The 15177-nt window shown below is 36.0% G+C and overlaps 3 protein-coding genes across 5 annotated transcripts; 2 read left to right on the top strand and 1 right to left on the bottom strand.

Annotated features, from left to right (window-relative positions):
* The first annotated feature begins 493 nt into the window (after positions 1-493).
* LOC117624323 (CASP-like protein 1B1) lies at positions 494-1358 on the top strand. Its single transcript, XM_034355491.1, has 3 exons — positions 494-732; positions 878-1001; positions 1140-1358. Exons 1-3 carry the CDS (start codon positions 500-502, stop codon positions 1356-1358), a joined length of 576 nt encoding a protein of 191 aa, XP_034211382.1. The 5' UTR covers positions 494-499.
* Positions 1359-2147: 789 nt separating this feature from the next.
* On the top strand, positions 2148-4923 carry LOC117626275 (coatomer subunit epsilon-1-like). The gene is made up of 6 exons (XM_034357948.1): positions 2148-2591; positions 2732-2883; positions 3503-3638; positions 3728-3883; positions 4305-4384; positions 4551-4923. The coding sequence occupies exons 1-6, from the start codon at positions 2328-2330 to the stop codon at positions 4642-4644; spliced, it is 882 nt and encodes a 293-aa protein (XP_034213839.1). The 5' UTR covers positions 2148-2327; the 3' UTR covers positions 4645-4923.
* Positions 4924-5585: 662 nt separating this feature from the next.
* LOC117624554 (UDP-arabinose 4-epimerase 1) lies at positions 5586-12114 on the bottom strand. 3 transcript variants are annotated; one of them, XM_034355866.1, is made up of 11 exons: positions 11891-12067; positions 10840-11002; positions 10341-10465; positions 9250-9363; positions 9052-9159; positions 8867-8958; positions 7694-7835; positions 7493-7587; positions 6747-6876; positions 6266-6410; positions 5586-6153 (listed from the first exon to the last, which is right to left on the bottom strand). In XM_034355866.1, exons 2-11 carry the CDS (start codon positions 10898-10900, stop codon positions 5912-5914), a joined length of 1254 nt encoding a protein of 417 aa, XP_034211757.1. In that variant the 5' UTR covers positions 10901-11002; positions 11891-12067; the 3' UTR covers positions 5586-5911. The 3 variants fall into 3 exon arrangements, with proteins under 3 accessions (XP_034211757.1, XP_034211758.1, XP_034211756.1); XM_034355867.1 differs by lacking the exon at positions 11891-12067 and adding an exon at positions 11489-11657; XM_034355865.1 differs by lacking the exon at positions 10840-11002 and having other exon boundaries at positions 11891-12114.
* Between the last annotated feature and the right edge of the window lie 3063 nt (positions 12115-15177).

Here is a 15177-nt window from a genome sequence, read left to right as displayed (position 1 = left end):
GTACTCAATTAATTTTAGAGTTTAACAACATCCTAACAATAATAATTGAAGGAAATAGGAGCTCAAAGTGAATATTGTCAAAATTGGCGATGTCTTGCGCAGGAACAAGATTAAACTAAGGTTGGTAAATTTGTTGGCCCAATGGATCTGCAGTTTAGCATTATCTCATAAGCAGAGGGGCCTTTGCTTCTTATTGTAGTTTAGACCATAAGCATCTTCCTCAGACAATCACATATATTACCAAAAGGCATTTAGGGTTAAAAGGTTTTCCAAACTGAGGGCAAAAAAAAAAAAAAAAAAATTTCCAAACCACCTACACCAACATACCAAAAGTTAGTGGATAGTTAGACAACTCAAAGAAACTAGATATATGCTTCACTTGGCTTCTTAGACTTAACAACTGATTTTGTTGGTCTATCCACCTTCCTCTAAATACTATAAGAAGCCCCTCTATCTAGCAGCAACAAAATATTCACTTCTCTCTGCCACTCATTCAACCATGGCTATAGAAAATGGAGAGAAACCACAGGATGCGTCGGCTTTTGTGGCGGTGACAAAGCCGACGGATTGGACCATTGTCATACTGAGGGTGGTGGCATTTTTGGCCACAGCGTCTGCAACTGTTGTAATGGCACTCAACAAAGAGACCAAGTCCTTGGTGGTTGCCACCATTGGGACAACCCCGGTTAGAGCCACCCTCACAGCCAAGTTTCAACACAATCCAGCAAATGTGTAAGCCTCAGCAGTACTCTCTCATTATCTTTCTCCTCATGAATTATAACTAAGTTGGTCATTGTTTATGAGAGAGTTTGTGTTTTATCTGACTAAAAACAAACCGAAATGAAAAAAAAAAAAAAAATTTGATTCGATGATACAGGTTCTTTGTGATAGCTAATGGGATGGCCAGCCTTCATAACCTCTCCATGATCATAGTGCACTTTTTTGGAGACAAGTTCAAGGACAAAGCCCTTCGCCTGGTGATGGTGGCCATTTTAGACATGGTATTATATCAAAACTCGCACCTCCCATTTCTATTCTTGATCTTAATAGTAGCCAAACTTCTTTTCTTCACTTAAAACTTTTATGTAAAGCAATATTAAGAGCTTAATCCGAATACGAAACTAATTTGTTTTATGCAGATGACTGTGTCCCTGGTATCTTCAGGTGATGGTGCAGCAACCTTCATGGCACAGCTAGGGAAGAACGGTAATTCGCATGCGAGGTGGAACAAAATATGTGACAAGTTCCACAAGTTCTGCAACCACGGCGGCGGTGCCCTCATTGCTTCCTACGTGGGGCTCCTCCTCCTGCTGGTTATTACAGTGTTGTCCATTGTCAAACTACTTAAAACAAAATAGACAATGTTGATGCCGTAGCTTTCTTTTTTTAATGTATTAAATGTATTGCTTGTGCTGTGTGAGTGTGTGTTTGCTCTTGAAATGAAATGAAATGAACTTTCTTAAAATTACAGTCTTGAGTATATTATCTTCAAGAAAATCCATGCTAAATTTAGAGGGAAGAGCAAATAAAAGATGAATAAGGTGCCAAAGTTTGGCTTTTGTTCATTTGGAATTTCTTCAGCCTGTTACCTGCCTCCCTGACCACTAAAATTGGGAGTTGGCTCTCCAAGAAGGCTTTGCCAAGAAAACAACATAACAGTGCCTTTTGATTCTGTGTGCCCTGAAGTTATCTTGCTTTGTGTACTGGGACTGGAGAGTTTCACACCAATAACTCACCAACCTAAACTAGCTGATTTGAATGATTTTGCTACATAAACCCAAAAAACTTAAGAAAGAGAGAGAGAGATTGACATAATATGTAAAAGTTCTTCAAACGAATGATCATTTACCTAACTACGTTGATTGCACTTTAAAATGTAATTGTAAACGTAAGATTTATCGAGTTCATTTGTGAGTAATTGCATGTATTCAGAGTTTACTTTAAAATTATATAAGAAAACGAATCGTGAGTTTTACTCGTTACTCAAAAGTAAATCAGAAATAATAATCTTTATTAAAATTTCTTAATGAATATAACAACTTGTTAGAGTTTAAATGGAATCATGCTCTGAATTTTTAAGATGAATGTATTGAGCTTTCTTAATTTCTCTTTCTCCCAAAAAAAAAAAAAAAATTTATATTTTAGAAACACCCTCTTCACACACATTGGGTTTAAAAGTGAGTTTTGGGTTGGGCCATTAAATCTCTCTACATCGACATAAATTTCATAACTTCAAAATAATCGGCCCTCTATAGCCTTTGTTCACCACCCTCTCTCTCAGATCTGTAACTGCAATCTGCAAAGCAGAGCAAATCGAAATCGAAACAATGGCAGCAGTAGCAGCAGGACCAGACCACCTCTTCAATCTTCGCAACAACTTCTACTTGGGCGCCTACCAGGCCGCCATTAACAACAGCGAGCTTCCCAATCTCTCTCCAGACGACGCCGTCGAGAGAGACTGCCTCGTCTTCCGCTCTTACATAGCCCTCGGCAGCTACCAACTCGTCATCAATGAGATCGACGCCTCCGCCGCCACGCCTCTCCAGGCCGTCAAGCTCCTCGCTCTCTACCTCTCCGGCCCCGATTACAGGGTTCGTCCGATCGTCTTCATCTTCAATTTTCCATTTTTGATCCCTAGATTTCTGTTTTAGAATCACAAACAATTGAATCGAATCGAATCGAATTGGATTGGATGGAGATGTGATGAAATGAAAGGCGTCGTGTTTTGCAGGAATCGGCGATCTCGAGTCTAAAGGAGTTGTTGGCAGATCCGGCCATCGGAAACAACCCTATTCTGAGGCTGATTGCTGGGACAGTCTTCATGCATGAACAGGACTACAATGAAGCTCTCAAACACACCAATGCTGGAGGCACAATGGAGCTGTACGTATAATTTTTAACTTCACATTCGCTTGGGCCGTTTCATACTCTAATTTCACTGAAGATCATGTTCGGATTAAAAATCGTAGTTCAAAAAGATAACTTCACTGTTAGATTTGTTCTCAGCTTTGCATTGTTATTATCTTTAAAACGGGATGCACAGGAAATGCTTCACATTTTAGTTTCTTTAGCTTGATTTGTGATTATGTTTCTGTTCGTTCAGCTTTTAGCTAGCTGGTCCCATTAGATCAAGAAAGGAAGTTAATTAGAGGGTTCTACCAAATAATTCGAAAACCCTTTTCTTTTTTTATTAAGGAAAAAGTAAACTGAAACAAACTCTAAGGTCCCTAACATGTGAACTATAGAAACCAGCATTTGCATGCTTGTAAATTCTAGATGGCTTATGCAATATACGCCTTGCCTTCTGTTGGATAGTGCCTTCCAGACCTAGAAAATTAATCTTTGATGTAATTTATACTGAGGCTATTGATAAGCTGTGCCTTTACTTGTTAATGCATTACCATGTAGTCACCTGTTAAGTGTTGAAGCGGGAAGCAGAAATATCAATACTGATGATTTTGCTATTCTCTGAAGCTGATACATGCTGCTTATGCTTTTTCAGGAATGCATTGAATATCCAAATATTCCTTAAAATGCATAGGTCAGATTATGCTGAGAGACAGCTGAGGGTCATGCAACAGGTTGACGAGGACCACACACTAACTCAACTTGCGAATGCATGGTTGAATCTGGCAGTGGTAATTAAGTATTTTCTTTTCCTTTTTAGTTCGTCTTGCAGACTAGACATCATAGTGCACTTTTGTAATTTCACATTCTTCAAAATCAGGGTGGTTCAAAGATACAGGAGGCATATCTCATCTTCCAAGATTTCTCTGAGAAGTCTCAGGTTACAAGTTTGATCCTGAATGGAAAGGCTGTTTGCTGCATGCACATGGGAAACTTTGATGAAGCTGAAAGCCTTCTTGTTGAAGCACTGACCAAGGCAAGTATCTCAGTAATAACTTCTTGGGTTTTCTAGAGATCTTAAGGTGTGTATAGTTTGTATCCAGTCAAGTGCACAAATTTCATAAAGTTTAGGTCATAGTAAACAAAATTACATGAAAACATCTTATGCATACTCAACTAAGATCCGACTATGTATGCATATAATCAGAATTCTTATTTCACTAGATCTAGTAAAAAGTGAGTTCTACCACCACTTTGTTACATTGCGCTGCTTTTCTTGTTTCCCTCTATTTATATTTTCTCCATGTTCATCTACTTTCCCATCAACTCCCAAGTCATGGATTTTAGTGTTGTTCTATTAATACATTTAAGCATTCTCATATTGCGACTGTGGAGATGGCATTGGATTGTATGTGTTTCTTTAAGATTTTGAAGTGATAAAGTGTCATTTGTCACAGGATGCAAAGGATCCGGAAACTCTAGCCAACCTCGTTGTATGCTATCTTCACCTTGGAAAATCACCTTCTCGTTTTCTCAGGTATTGGCTAATGTATCCTGCCACTAGAACACAAAATTTCTTTTTCGTCTCATCCATAAGTTTTGTTATTTCATGAGAGGACTGGAATTATGAAGTTGTATGTCATATCAACTAGGTGCTACTATAGAATATAATGCTGAATGATTGGATTTTCACTGTTTTTCAGCCAATTGAAACTTGGGCACCCAGATCACGTGCTCGTCAAACGGGCCGCAGCTGCAGAAGAGGGATTTGACAGAGCTATCCAATCAGTTGCTTGAAATCTCTGAAGTGGTTTTTACACAAGAGCTGTTTAATGCTATTGTATACTCGTTACAACTTTCGTGACGGCACTTCTTTTGATTTTTAAGCTGATAATATATAAATTTAATTGGAAAGATGTATTTGGAGACACGGATCAAATCTTTGTAGTGTTGGTTCTTAATCTCATTGTTGGATAAGGTACCTCATATAAAAATGTCAATTATGGGTTTGGTTTCATGATTTCAACAATGTGTATTCCAAGTTTGTGATTAATTGCAACTGCTTTCTGTTTTTTCGGAGTGTTATTTGTATATATTGTGGTAAGCATGATTCTTGCCATTGTTGCATGTCAGAATTTAATTGATGGGATAAGTCCTACATTCTTATTATCTTTTGAATCGTAATCAAAGGTGGGTCTCCTAGCCACAGTTGGCTTTGCTTGATCTCCTTGAAACCTTGCATCTTTTTGTGGGTTTTGTGGATTTTGAATAAGTGGAAGCTCCTTTCTTTTCTGTGCTAAGACTACTGCTTTCACCTCAGCGTTTCTTTTCTTTACATTTTTCCAAGAGAAAATTGAGTGGTTCCAAATTGACGATTACAAGTATATTGATTTCCAGCCCTTACAAACGACCAACCTATCAGCCTTCAAAGGTTAACACAAGCATTCCTTCTCAAAGAAAATAGAATGTAAAGAACCAATCAACTCTTTATTCATACTTGAATTTTATCTATATTATTTTTCAAAACGTGTACTTAATTTGAAGTGTATAATACGTGTGTATTCTTTTGTATGATTGAAAAGTGTACCAAAAAATTTAGTATTTTTAAAAAATAACTTTGTACATGTATAAATACACAAATCTACTAACAAGGCCGTAGACAATGGAATCCCTGAAGATCTGGATGGAGCAGGTGTCAAAATTAAACCACTACGAACAAGCATTGGATACCAAGGAGAGAAAAGAAAGACAGAGAGATAGGATAAAAGCTATACTGCTCCTGGGCATCATTATTGAACTATATCATCATTCGAATACATGTAACAGATAGGCTGCTCCTTTTACTAAAGAATAAACATAATACAATGAGAACAAAAAATTAATATTAATTCTGAAACCCCTCAGCCTTCTCTTTTTTGGTTAATGGGGAATTCTGAAACCCCCCCTCTTCTAACTGAGCTAAAGAAGTGTGGCTTGAGTCATGCACTGCAAGGGATATTGTGTCTATCTTCATGCTATGCAATGCCGTGACCATTTCAAAAAGACATTGCCAACGGGGTTCCGTTCAAGAATACATCACCAAAGGGGTTCCGTACCCATCACGGTGTGACTTTTGCCATCTCCACGCAACCTGCAAACTCTCTTGAAGATTGGTGTGTTGAGCTGTCCAGTTGAGTTCACGCAGGATCTTAGATGGGTCACTATAGACCTCAGCATAGTCTCCAGGCCGACGGGGAAGGAAATCAACTTTGATGTCCACCCCAGTTGCCTTCTTGCATGCCTCCACGAACTCCTTTACTGAACTACCTGGTAATAGACAGCCACATACAAGCTTAGGACCAAATTCTGCCATTCACTACAAAATCTCTTGTACAATAAGAAATGCAATTAAATTTGTATTGATTCCATTTACCCCTACCTTTTCCAGTGCCAACATTGTAGATTCCCACTTTACTGGGCTGTGCATGCTGGAGAGCTTTCACATGAGCATCAACCAAATCAGTGACATCTATATAGTCCCTTATGCAAGTGCCATCAGATGTTTTATAATCTGTACCTCTAACCTGCAAAGCACTTTCATTACTAAAATTCCAACCACTTCAAAGATCATTGGGAAAGATGACTTGAGAAAACTAACTGTCCATTGTCCAAACATACGAAACATCCCAACTTTACTAGTGAGATGAAGATGATGAAAATCATCTTAGATATATGTACATGCTTTTAAATCCCAAACATCTGTTTTCTTTTTCCCCTTTATGGCATGTAACAATGAGTATGAATTTTTTTTTTCAAATGATTAATGTAGGGTTTCCATAATTAAATACGGTGGGCTAGTCATAACTTTAATAACCAAACCTATAACTTCATCTATATCAGTTAATTACACAATAGCATACCTTTAGCCCAGGAATAATGCCGCGAGCTGCATCAAAACAAGCACCTGATATTCGTCCATGCTCACGAAGTTCAGGTCTGGGGGCTTCGCCTAATCTGCCCTCTGGATCCGACCCAATCACATTGAAGTACCTGAAAGATTCCAAAATTTGAAAGAAAAAAAGTTTTGTGAGAAGTTGCTCAGTATACAGAAAATATCACATGGGCTTGAAGTTTTATTGTGCTCATTATACAGGAAATGAGACAAGTTGCTGACCTTCCCTAATCCAAAGAAATATAGACAAAGATGAACATAATTGTGAACAAAAACCTAAGGAAACTTGCAACTAAAAGAAAAAGTAAAGCATACTAGCTTTGCGCAGAGAGCCAATTTGTAAAATGGAATAGAGCCATAACCATCAGAAATCACGCAAAGGTTCTCAAGTTCAACAAAATCCCCATCCAAACCCCCGCATTCATTGCCACCTAAGCCAAAGCCCAGGTGGCGCACCAAGGTTTCAAGTCCAACCGCCACATGACTTTATAGAAGAAAAGCAGGACTTAAGCTATGAAAAGTTCAAGATGACAAAATGGTCAAAAATATTGCCACGTGATTCATGTTTCACTGGCAAAGGAAGATAACTTCAAACCAATGGTGACAAAATGGTTACTAAACAAGGTTACTCACAGGAAGGTACCATGGTTAAGAACAATTCAAAAAACATCAAAAGGTGTGGAAAAAAAAAATATTTGTTATTAGGAAACCAACCTGAGGACCATGACTGCCATGTCTGAATTCTTAGAGAAATCCAAGATAATATCTTCTGCCATCTTCTTAGCTTTTCCATATGGATTAATTGGGACCTAAATTATGCAGTCATGTGAATTTATTGCCAGACCATCAAAATCAACAACTAAACAAGTTTATTTCTTGGAAGCAAAACAAAAAACAAGGTATAGGGCAACCCACCTGTGGAGTTTCTTCAGTAATAGGCATCTTCTCAGGTTCCCCATATGTTGCACACGTACTAGAATATATCAAAGTCTTCACACCATGTGCAGCCATTGACTCCAAAACCACCAAGGTATTCGACGTAATATTGTGGTAATACCTGTGCAAAAAGCCAAAAATATCATTAATAAGATTATTTGCAAATGTTATAGCAAAAAGCACCATTTGACTTGCTTATATCAAAGGATAGCCATATAGGAAGTCTTTTCTTTTTCTGGATAGGTTATATTAGTAAGGTATAAAAGGGAGTAGAATCAATGTGGACCAGCAGTCCACAAAAACTTAAGAACCACCCACAAGAAAACAAGCCGCCAGAAACAATGCAAATGAAAACAACAAGAGGTCATCAAAGAAACAGAAGAGCAAACATCAAAACCTCAAAACTGAAAACAATTTTTAACAAGGAAGTTAACACCAAAAACAATATGATTCAAGCACAAGTAGAGACATTTTAAAAATTTTAATGTGGAAAAAGTTGAATATTATTAAGGAAAGCTGAATAGATTTCTTATTAAAATTTTAAAAATAATGGTGCAGCCCAGTGAAAGCAATTCAACAAATTCCAAAATATCAGTGTTTTTTGTCACTTAAAACTTCTATAGGCGCCCTCTTGTGGACTAGAATGAGCTACAATTCCTGTAACCCTTAGCGCTACAACTCCTGTATTCTTATCCTTGCAGCAATGAGAACAAAAATCCAAAATTTCTTGAATCAAAGAAGTTCCACTGAAACTCATTGAGCCTTACTAGCTAGACAGATCACACAAGTAAAACAAGCATGCTTTTCAGAAATTCCAGAAAGTCAGGCTTTCTGTCATCTAAAACTTTTATACGCCTTTTTGCCTTGTAATAAAGGAAGCACAAGACTTTTCCTTTCTGTCAGCGAGAAATATAAACTACCATATCAACATCCAACATTACCCCCCTAAGTTCCTAACCCTAAGCTGCAATTCATGTATTGCAATCCACATAGCATCACCAGGGGAAAAAATCAATAATTTCTTGAATAAAAAGAGTTCCGGTGAAAACTCATTCACTTTTACCACCTCATGTACAAAAAAACTGCACAAGCAAGACAAGCATAATTTGAAAAATATAAATGGTCCTGCTCTAGTTCATGCATAGTACTCACTTAAGCGGATCAAGGGTGCTTTCCCCCACGTATGCAACAGCTGCAAAATGCATCACAGCATCAAAAGCATTTTCTGAAAAAATTTTGTTAACCTGGAGTATTCAGTTAAGGGCTACATTGGAACTTATCCTTTTTTATTTGCATAATTTTTTTGAAAATACTTATCAAGGACATCACAAGGATACGGATTTTGCATCCCCCAAGTCAGCATAAATAAACTGAAGCCTTCCAGGTTCAGGAAATAGTTCTTGGAGAACCTTGATTGCACCTAGGTTTCCCCGTGAGAGGTTATCCTGTCAAAAAAAACATATCCATAAAGATATACAGTAATTATCAAGTTAAATTACAAAGAAGACTCGCAACTTAATCCAAAAGAAACCTACCACGATAGTTACACGATATGAATCCTTTAGAAGTCGAAATGCAGCATGTGAACCAATATATCCAGCACCTCCTGTTACTAGGACATGGGTTACGCCTGATTCATGAAGGGAGAACTGGACAGAAATAAATTGTACATGGTAAGAAAAAGTTCATAGAACTTCCTGATTCTTGTATCCAAGTTTTCATATCTAAGTATTAAAAACAAACAAAATACGCAGAATATGTGGCCAAACCAACAAATCAAAAACAAAAAAAATATATATATGTGCTATCACTCTGTCAAACGACAAGAAGATTGCAGAGGACACTTCAATTGAACCCAAGCAGGTAATAGACAAAAAGCGAAAAGAAAACACTCTGGATCAAGTTTGATAATCCCAACCAGAAGCAAGATGATAAAATGATGATAATGATTTCTCCTGTGAGGATGACTAAAATTAACATCATCTTCTGATCCCTGTTATGATGTCCTAGAAAACAGGGAGGCTATTTGGACCCCTTAATTATTCAGAAAGCCTCATCTATTGTACTATGTCCTTGGATGCATGGTTGCCATATATTATGGCAACTTTCATTAACTAGACAGCCACAAAGACACTTTTGTGCTGTTTTGGAGAAATGCATTCAATATCTCTAGACACATAGGAATCAGAGTCCCATACAACTTAACAAAATGTGAGATGTCCTACGTATCTTAAGAAGTAATAGTATTCTTCCACATTTAAATGCTCATTCTTCAAGTTTAAACAATAAAAGCAAACTATTGTATCATTAAAACTGTTAAAAGCAAAGTCAAAGTAACCAAAGTGTTATGCCAACATACACAATAAGCATATAGGACAATAAGAAAACCTTCACAAGTTTAAATTCATGGAAGATTGCTTTTAGCGGCATGGTAGATAAAATAAATAAACAAGCGATAAGTGTGCTACAATTGAACTGAAACAGGTATACCAGCAAATGGGGCAAGAGTAGTAAAAAGAGATATTGAAAATTATCTAATCAGGAAGGGATAATATTGCATTAAGAAAAAAAGGATCATTAAGCCGATAATCACTTTGATACAAAAATCTTAGGATTAAGGGATTACCATGCTTGGGGTATTGAAAGATGGGGACTGTTTCAGCATGATAATGCATAATGCTGTAAGGGTAGCAGCCAGAAGAATTTTTCCTACGAAATTGTTCTTCCTCTTGGGATCTGGATAATCCATGCCTACAAGCACAACAGGGTTCAGTACACAGGCTTAAAACTTTCATATAATTCAAGCAGAAAATTCCTATCCAATGCAGTTAAAAAAAGAAGAAAAAAAAGGGGGTAAATTAGAGTATTCTTTGAATACAAAGACCTACATAATAAACACATTTCGAGGACTCTTATTTCAGTTCAACCTCCTTCTAATCTCCTTTTATCAGAAGGCACGGTGATAATAACAAAATTCATTCTTTTTAGAATGGTGAAATTGAAAAGCTTAAACTATAAGGCAATAAAAAAAAGCTGTATATATACTAAAATAATGTTAACCACTTGACGAAATTGAATTAACATGACAGAACAGAAAAGATTATCCAAGGACAAGGAAATGTCACCTCCAAGAGACATAGATCTATTGGTCCTTGACTGACTTCTGGCCCTGCCAAAATTTAGCATTTGGAGAATGTCCTCAATGCTTATAAACAGGAATCAAATTTTATGCCTCAATGTCAATGACCAAGTATAACCTATCCTTGAATATGCTTTTGGTGTAATGAACTGCAGCAAACCAAACACAATCAGCAAGAAATTCAAATTCATGGGAAAATTTATTAAAACTCAAAAGTGGTCATAACTGGGCCCTCTCTAGAAAAAGGATCAAACGAGAAAAAGTTCAAATCCCAAAGGGAAAAATTTTTTGAACAGAAAGACACACATAGGAGCCCTGGAAATTTAACCAGTCATCTTCAAATTTCAAAACAGAAGAAAGAGACGAATTCCGAATTACAAGATCCAAGGAGACCCAAAAGAACGCACCCATATAAGTTTTTGGAAAAAAAAAAATATATATTTTCAACAGGCCCAGCATTCCCATATATATACGGGAATCACATGCACATCTTTGATTGTCATAACATGTCTGCCAAAGGAAAAAGACGAACTTTAAAGGACCATTTTTCAGAGGTGAAACCGTTGTCCGGAATCTGATATAGCTGAAAAAAAAAACAAACCCAATAAGGTAGAGAGACCCAGAACAAACCCCACCGTGAAAACTCGAAATTTCGAGATCCAAATAGACCCACCGGCAATAAGCACCACAAATTTTACTCAACAAGGGTAGAAAATCAAATAGGTACCCAGTTTCTCTGTGATGATCACAGTTACTTATTATTATAAACAGTTACTTATTATTATAAACAAAAGTACCTGAAGGCTGAAGCAAAAAAAAAACAAACAAACAAACAAACAAAAGCATTAATAGGCTCTGATGCACAGAAATAGAAACCAAAACTAGAAGGACCCAGATGCAAAAACATGACAATGAGAACAAAAAGCTTGCAAATTTAAGGGCAGAGATGCATGAATCCAATAGAAAACAGCAAAAGGAAAATTGAAAACGTACGAGAGAGAGAGAAGCGAAGAGAGAGAGAGAGAGAGGAAACGTACAATGAGCAAAGGAAAAAGAGAAGAGGGTCACGAGCTGAGGTGTCGTTGTTGTTGTTGTTGTGGGTGGCCTTGGCGTTTGAAAATAAAGAGAGAGAGAAAGAAAAGGAGAGGCTTGTAATTCTAATGGGCGGAGATTTCTCAGCGAGTTCATGTCTGTGAGCTGTTGCGTTCCTATTTGTTTTTGTGCACAGAGAGAGAAGAAAAGCACAAAGAAAATCCTAGACTTTGAACTTTCTATAAATAAAAAAATAAATAAAGATTTACAATTTTTCCTTTATTTTTTTTAGAGTTTTGTTAAATTAAATCGCTTTCAATTAACAAAACAGAAGAACATTAAAACACTTCACAATATTGTTTTGTTCAGAATCTAATCTCTCTGTTTCCAATCGTCTGCTTTCCTATGAATGTCTCTTTTGCGACGAATGCGGGTCGAGTTTCTCTACGCCCACCAGTAACATGCCACCACCTCCCTTCCTTTTTTATTTATTCTAATCTTATGGACCCACCACTTTGTAGGACCCGTTTTCTCCATGTCTTGAGACAGCTTCTAATTTTTTTTTGTTCTTTTTTAAAGAGTTTGATTATTGGTTTTTTTTTTTTTTTAAAATAAATAACTTTTCTCAAAATTTCTGTTTTGGTAAAAACAAAAACAATCAATAATACTATCCAAAGATAGGAAAAATAATAAAATGAATGTAATTATGAGATAAACTGTACCCACAATTATTGTGTTTCTTTTGTCGGGGTGAAAAGACAATTATTAATTTACTCTTCTTTTTTTTCAAAATTTATAAATGAGAAAAAAATTTACACAGACGGGTATGATGGGGGTTTGAACCCAAAGACTACTTAGGAGAACACCAAAAGCGGCCAATCCACCCAATTGGTATTGATTTACTAGTTTAATAATATTAATATTCCTAGCATTGGAAGATATCTGAAATTCTTGACAAAAGAGAAAAGAAATCTGAAATTCTTGACAAAAAAAGAGAAAAGAAATCTGAAGTTCGAATTTTTATCTCTCATTAGGGAAAAAATATATAAAAGATCATACTCAAATGATCTAATTAATTGGTAGTGGAAATTTTACTATAATTTTATGTAGAACTAGGGTTTTGCACTTTATTAACTTTGGATGCGTCTCCTTGGACCAGCCTTGAGAAGCCAAAAATTCATAATTCTATACCCAGAATCTCCTATCTGTTTGGCCACGTGTCGTCAAAATAAGGTCTCAATTATGTTAGAGATCAACTGATATAATTAAAGAATTAATTACGTAATTAATGGATTGTATTATATGATATATTGCGACAAAACAACCTCAAGAGCATAACAAGGGAGGTAAACTATGCTGATAAGAGTAATGCTACACTTACTACATTATTATTCCACATTTTTATATCACATGATGTGGCATATTCATATCATATGTCACATCAATTAAATAAATAAAGTATATTTTAATAAATAAAATTAGAAAAACAGAAACTAGTATTTTTACATGATGTGGTATATACACATCAGCTGCCACATCATGTGGTATAAAAAATGTGGTAAAACTAGTATTATTCATGCTGATAATTACTAAGTACAAAGATTACAAATTATCTTAGGTTTAATCACAACATGACAAGAACCAACTTGAATTTAACCTAAGTAAGTTTTCATTGTTACCTTACCTATATCTACATGATTGTTTTTTTTTCCTCTCATGAGGTCAAGGACTTTGGAATCTATTATTACAGGTCGGTTTGACCATTGTCGTTCAGAATCAACATGAAGCCCAAGTTTGGCCAGGCATCTCCATGATCACCCGTACTCATTTCATATGATGTTTTAGAAAGTTGATTGTTGCCTATTACTCTGTGTGTGTTGAGTCCTCTCTAGGATGATAGGATAGATGAAGTGATGTTTAGAGCGACATTTGAATTTTTGCCCGTCATTTTGTAACACACGATAAATTTTTATATTTCTAAACGCTCGAGTTTTTATGAAAATAAAAATACATCTTTCGGCAACTAACATTAAAATAAATAACTGATCTTATTCTAAATTATAAAGCTTGACGAAACCACATCAAAACTTGATTATGAGAATTCCAACATGAAGAATTAGACCAAAAATATTAGTTTAAATATGAATGAATTTTTTTAGCACTCATGCACATGCGAGCATATGGAAATGTAAGTGAGTGCAACTTTATATGTCTGTCACACTTGTATTTGAACTGGAAAAAAATATCATCAAATCAAGTACTCTCTCAACTTCCCTTCCCTGCATATACATTCCATATAAGTTTTTTTAATTTATTCAAATACTCCATGTTTTGCCTCGATAGTCGTGTTTATTATTGAAGATCTTTATATTCCTTAATATTCCCTTAAGCTTAATTAATTAATTACTTCGTATATAGTAATTAACTGAAGAAAAATATGTAGAATTAATTCCCTCAACCTTGCATGTCCTGAGAGAAAGTAAACCTCCATAAATATCAGCCCTATCATTTTGAAACACATCATTCATGAAATTTTAATTTCTGGGGCCTTCTGTTTTGAATATTCCTTAAAGGTGACCCTGCCTGCCTCTCTATAATTATAACTGGCATACCAAACCCTCTCTCTCTCTAGAGATTCACAGAGTGATGATGGTGGGCCATAATCTCTCACGGGTTGCTACAAAATATTGTATGTGGCGCTCCCCATGAATGAATGATGGAAGCACACTCTGAGCTTGATTACTGCAACTTGCCGACAGTATTTATCATACTTAATCACATTGTTTAGTTCATCTAATTACGGAAAGAAAAAAAGAAAAAAAAAGAAAAACTTTTGGTACCATGTAAAGCAGCTTTGTGGGGTATATATATTATTGGTGATGTTGTTTGGTGCCCTTATAATTTTGGTACCGAAGTTGATGTTTACTTCTGGTCTGCAAACTCTGTATCCACCGCTCAGGTTGGCTTAGGAATTACTTATTAATCACATTCGAGATTGCTTCACATTTGCAGAAAAAGGTTGCTTCACATTTACATATCATTCTTAACCTCAATTTGTGATTACTTAAATTATGTAATCTCTCTCTCTCTCTCTCTCTCTCTCTCTCTCTCTCTCTCTCTCTCTCTAATATATATACACACACATGAGCATGTGGATGTGGCCTTTTTCTTTTCTTTTTTGTTTTAAAAGTGAAAACCCTCTGTAAATAGCATGGAAACCCAACGCAAAGTGAAGCAAACCTCATATGTTGTCACTTTAATCACATTACAGAAGACTATATTATCAAACGTA

This window comes from Prunus dulcis, chromosome 4 (assembly GCF_902201215.1).
Source record: "Prunus dulcis chromosome 4, ALMONDv2, whole genome shotgun sequence".
Classification (NCBI taxonomy): Eukaryota; Viridiplantae; Streptophyta; class Magnoliopsida; order Rosales; family Rosaceae; genus Prunus; species Prunus dulcis.
Note: the sequence above shows the minus strand (reverse complement) of the source record. Positions and strands in the feature narration are given on the sequence as shown.

Coding starts and splice junctions, on each gene's coding strand:
- LOC117624323 (XM_034355491.1), top strand. CDS start 500: ATGGCTATAGAAAATGGAGAGAAACCACAGGATGCGTCGGCTTTTGTG. Junction 733..877: donor CAACACAATCCAGCAAATGT/GTAAGCCTCAGC, acceptor TCGATGATACAG/GTTCTTTGTGATAGCTAATG. Junction 1,002..1,139: donor TGGTGGCCATTTTAGACATG/GTATTATATCAA, acceptor TGTTTTATGCAG/ATGACTGTGTCCCTGGTATC.
- LOC117626275 (XM_034357948.1), top strand. CDS start 2,328: ATGGCAGCAGTAGCAGCAGGACCAGACCACCTCTTCAATCTTCGCAAC. Junction 2,884..3,502: donor GCTGGAGGCACAATGGAGCT/GTACGTATAATT, acceptor ATGCTTTTTCAG/GAATGCATTGAATATCCAAA. Junction 3,884..4,304: donor TTGTTGAAGCACTGACCAAG/GCAAGTATCTCA, acceptor CATTTGTCACAG/GATGCAAAGGATCCGGAAAC.
- LOC117624554 (XM_034355865.1), bottom strand. CDS start 12,041: ATGAACTCGCTGAGAAATCTCCGCCCATTAGAATTACAAGCCTCTCCT. Junction 9,364..10,340: donor CTTTCAATACCCCAAGCATG/GTAATCCCTTAA, acceptor ATTTCTGTCCAG/TTCTCCCTTCATGAATCAGG. Junction 7,836..8,866: donor AGCACCCTTGATCCGCTTAA/GTGAGTACTATG, acceptor CTTTTTGCACAG/GTATTACCACAATATTACGT.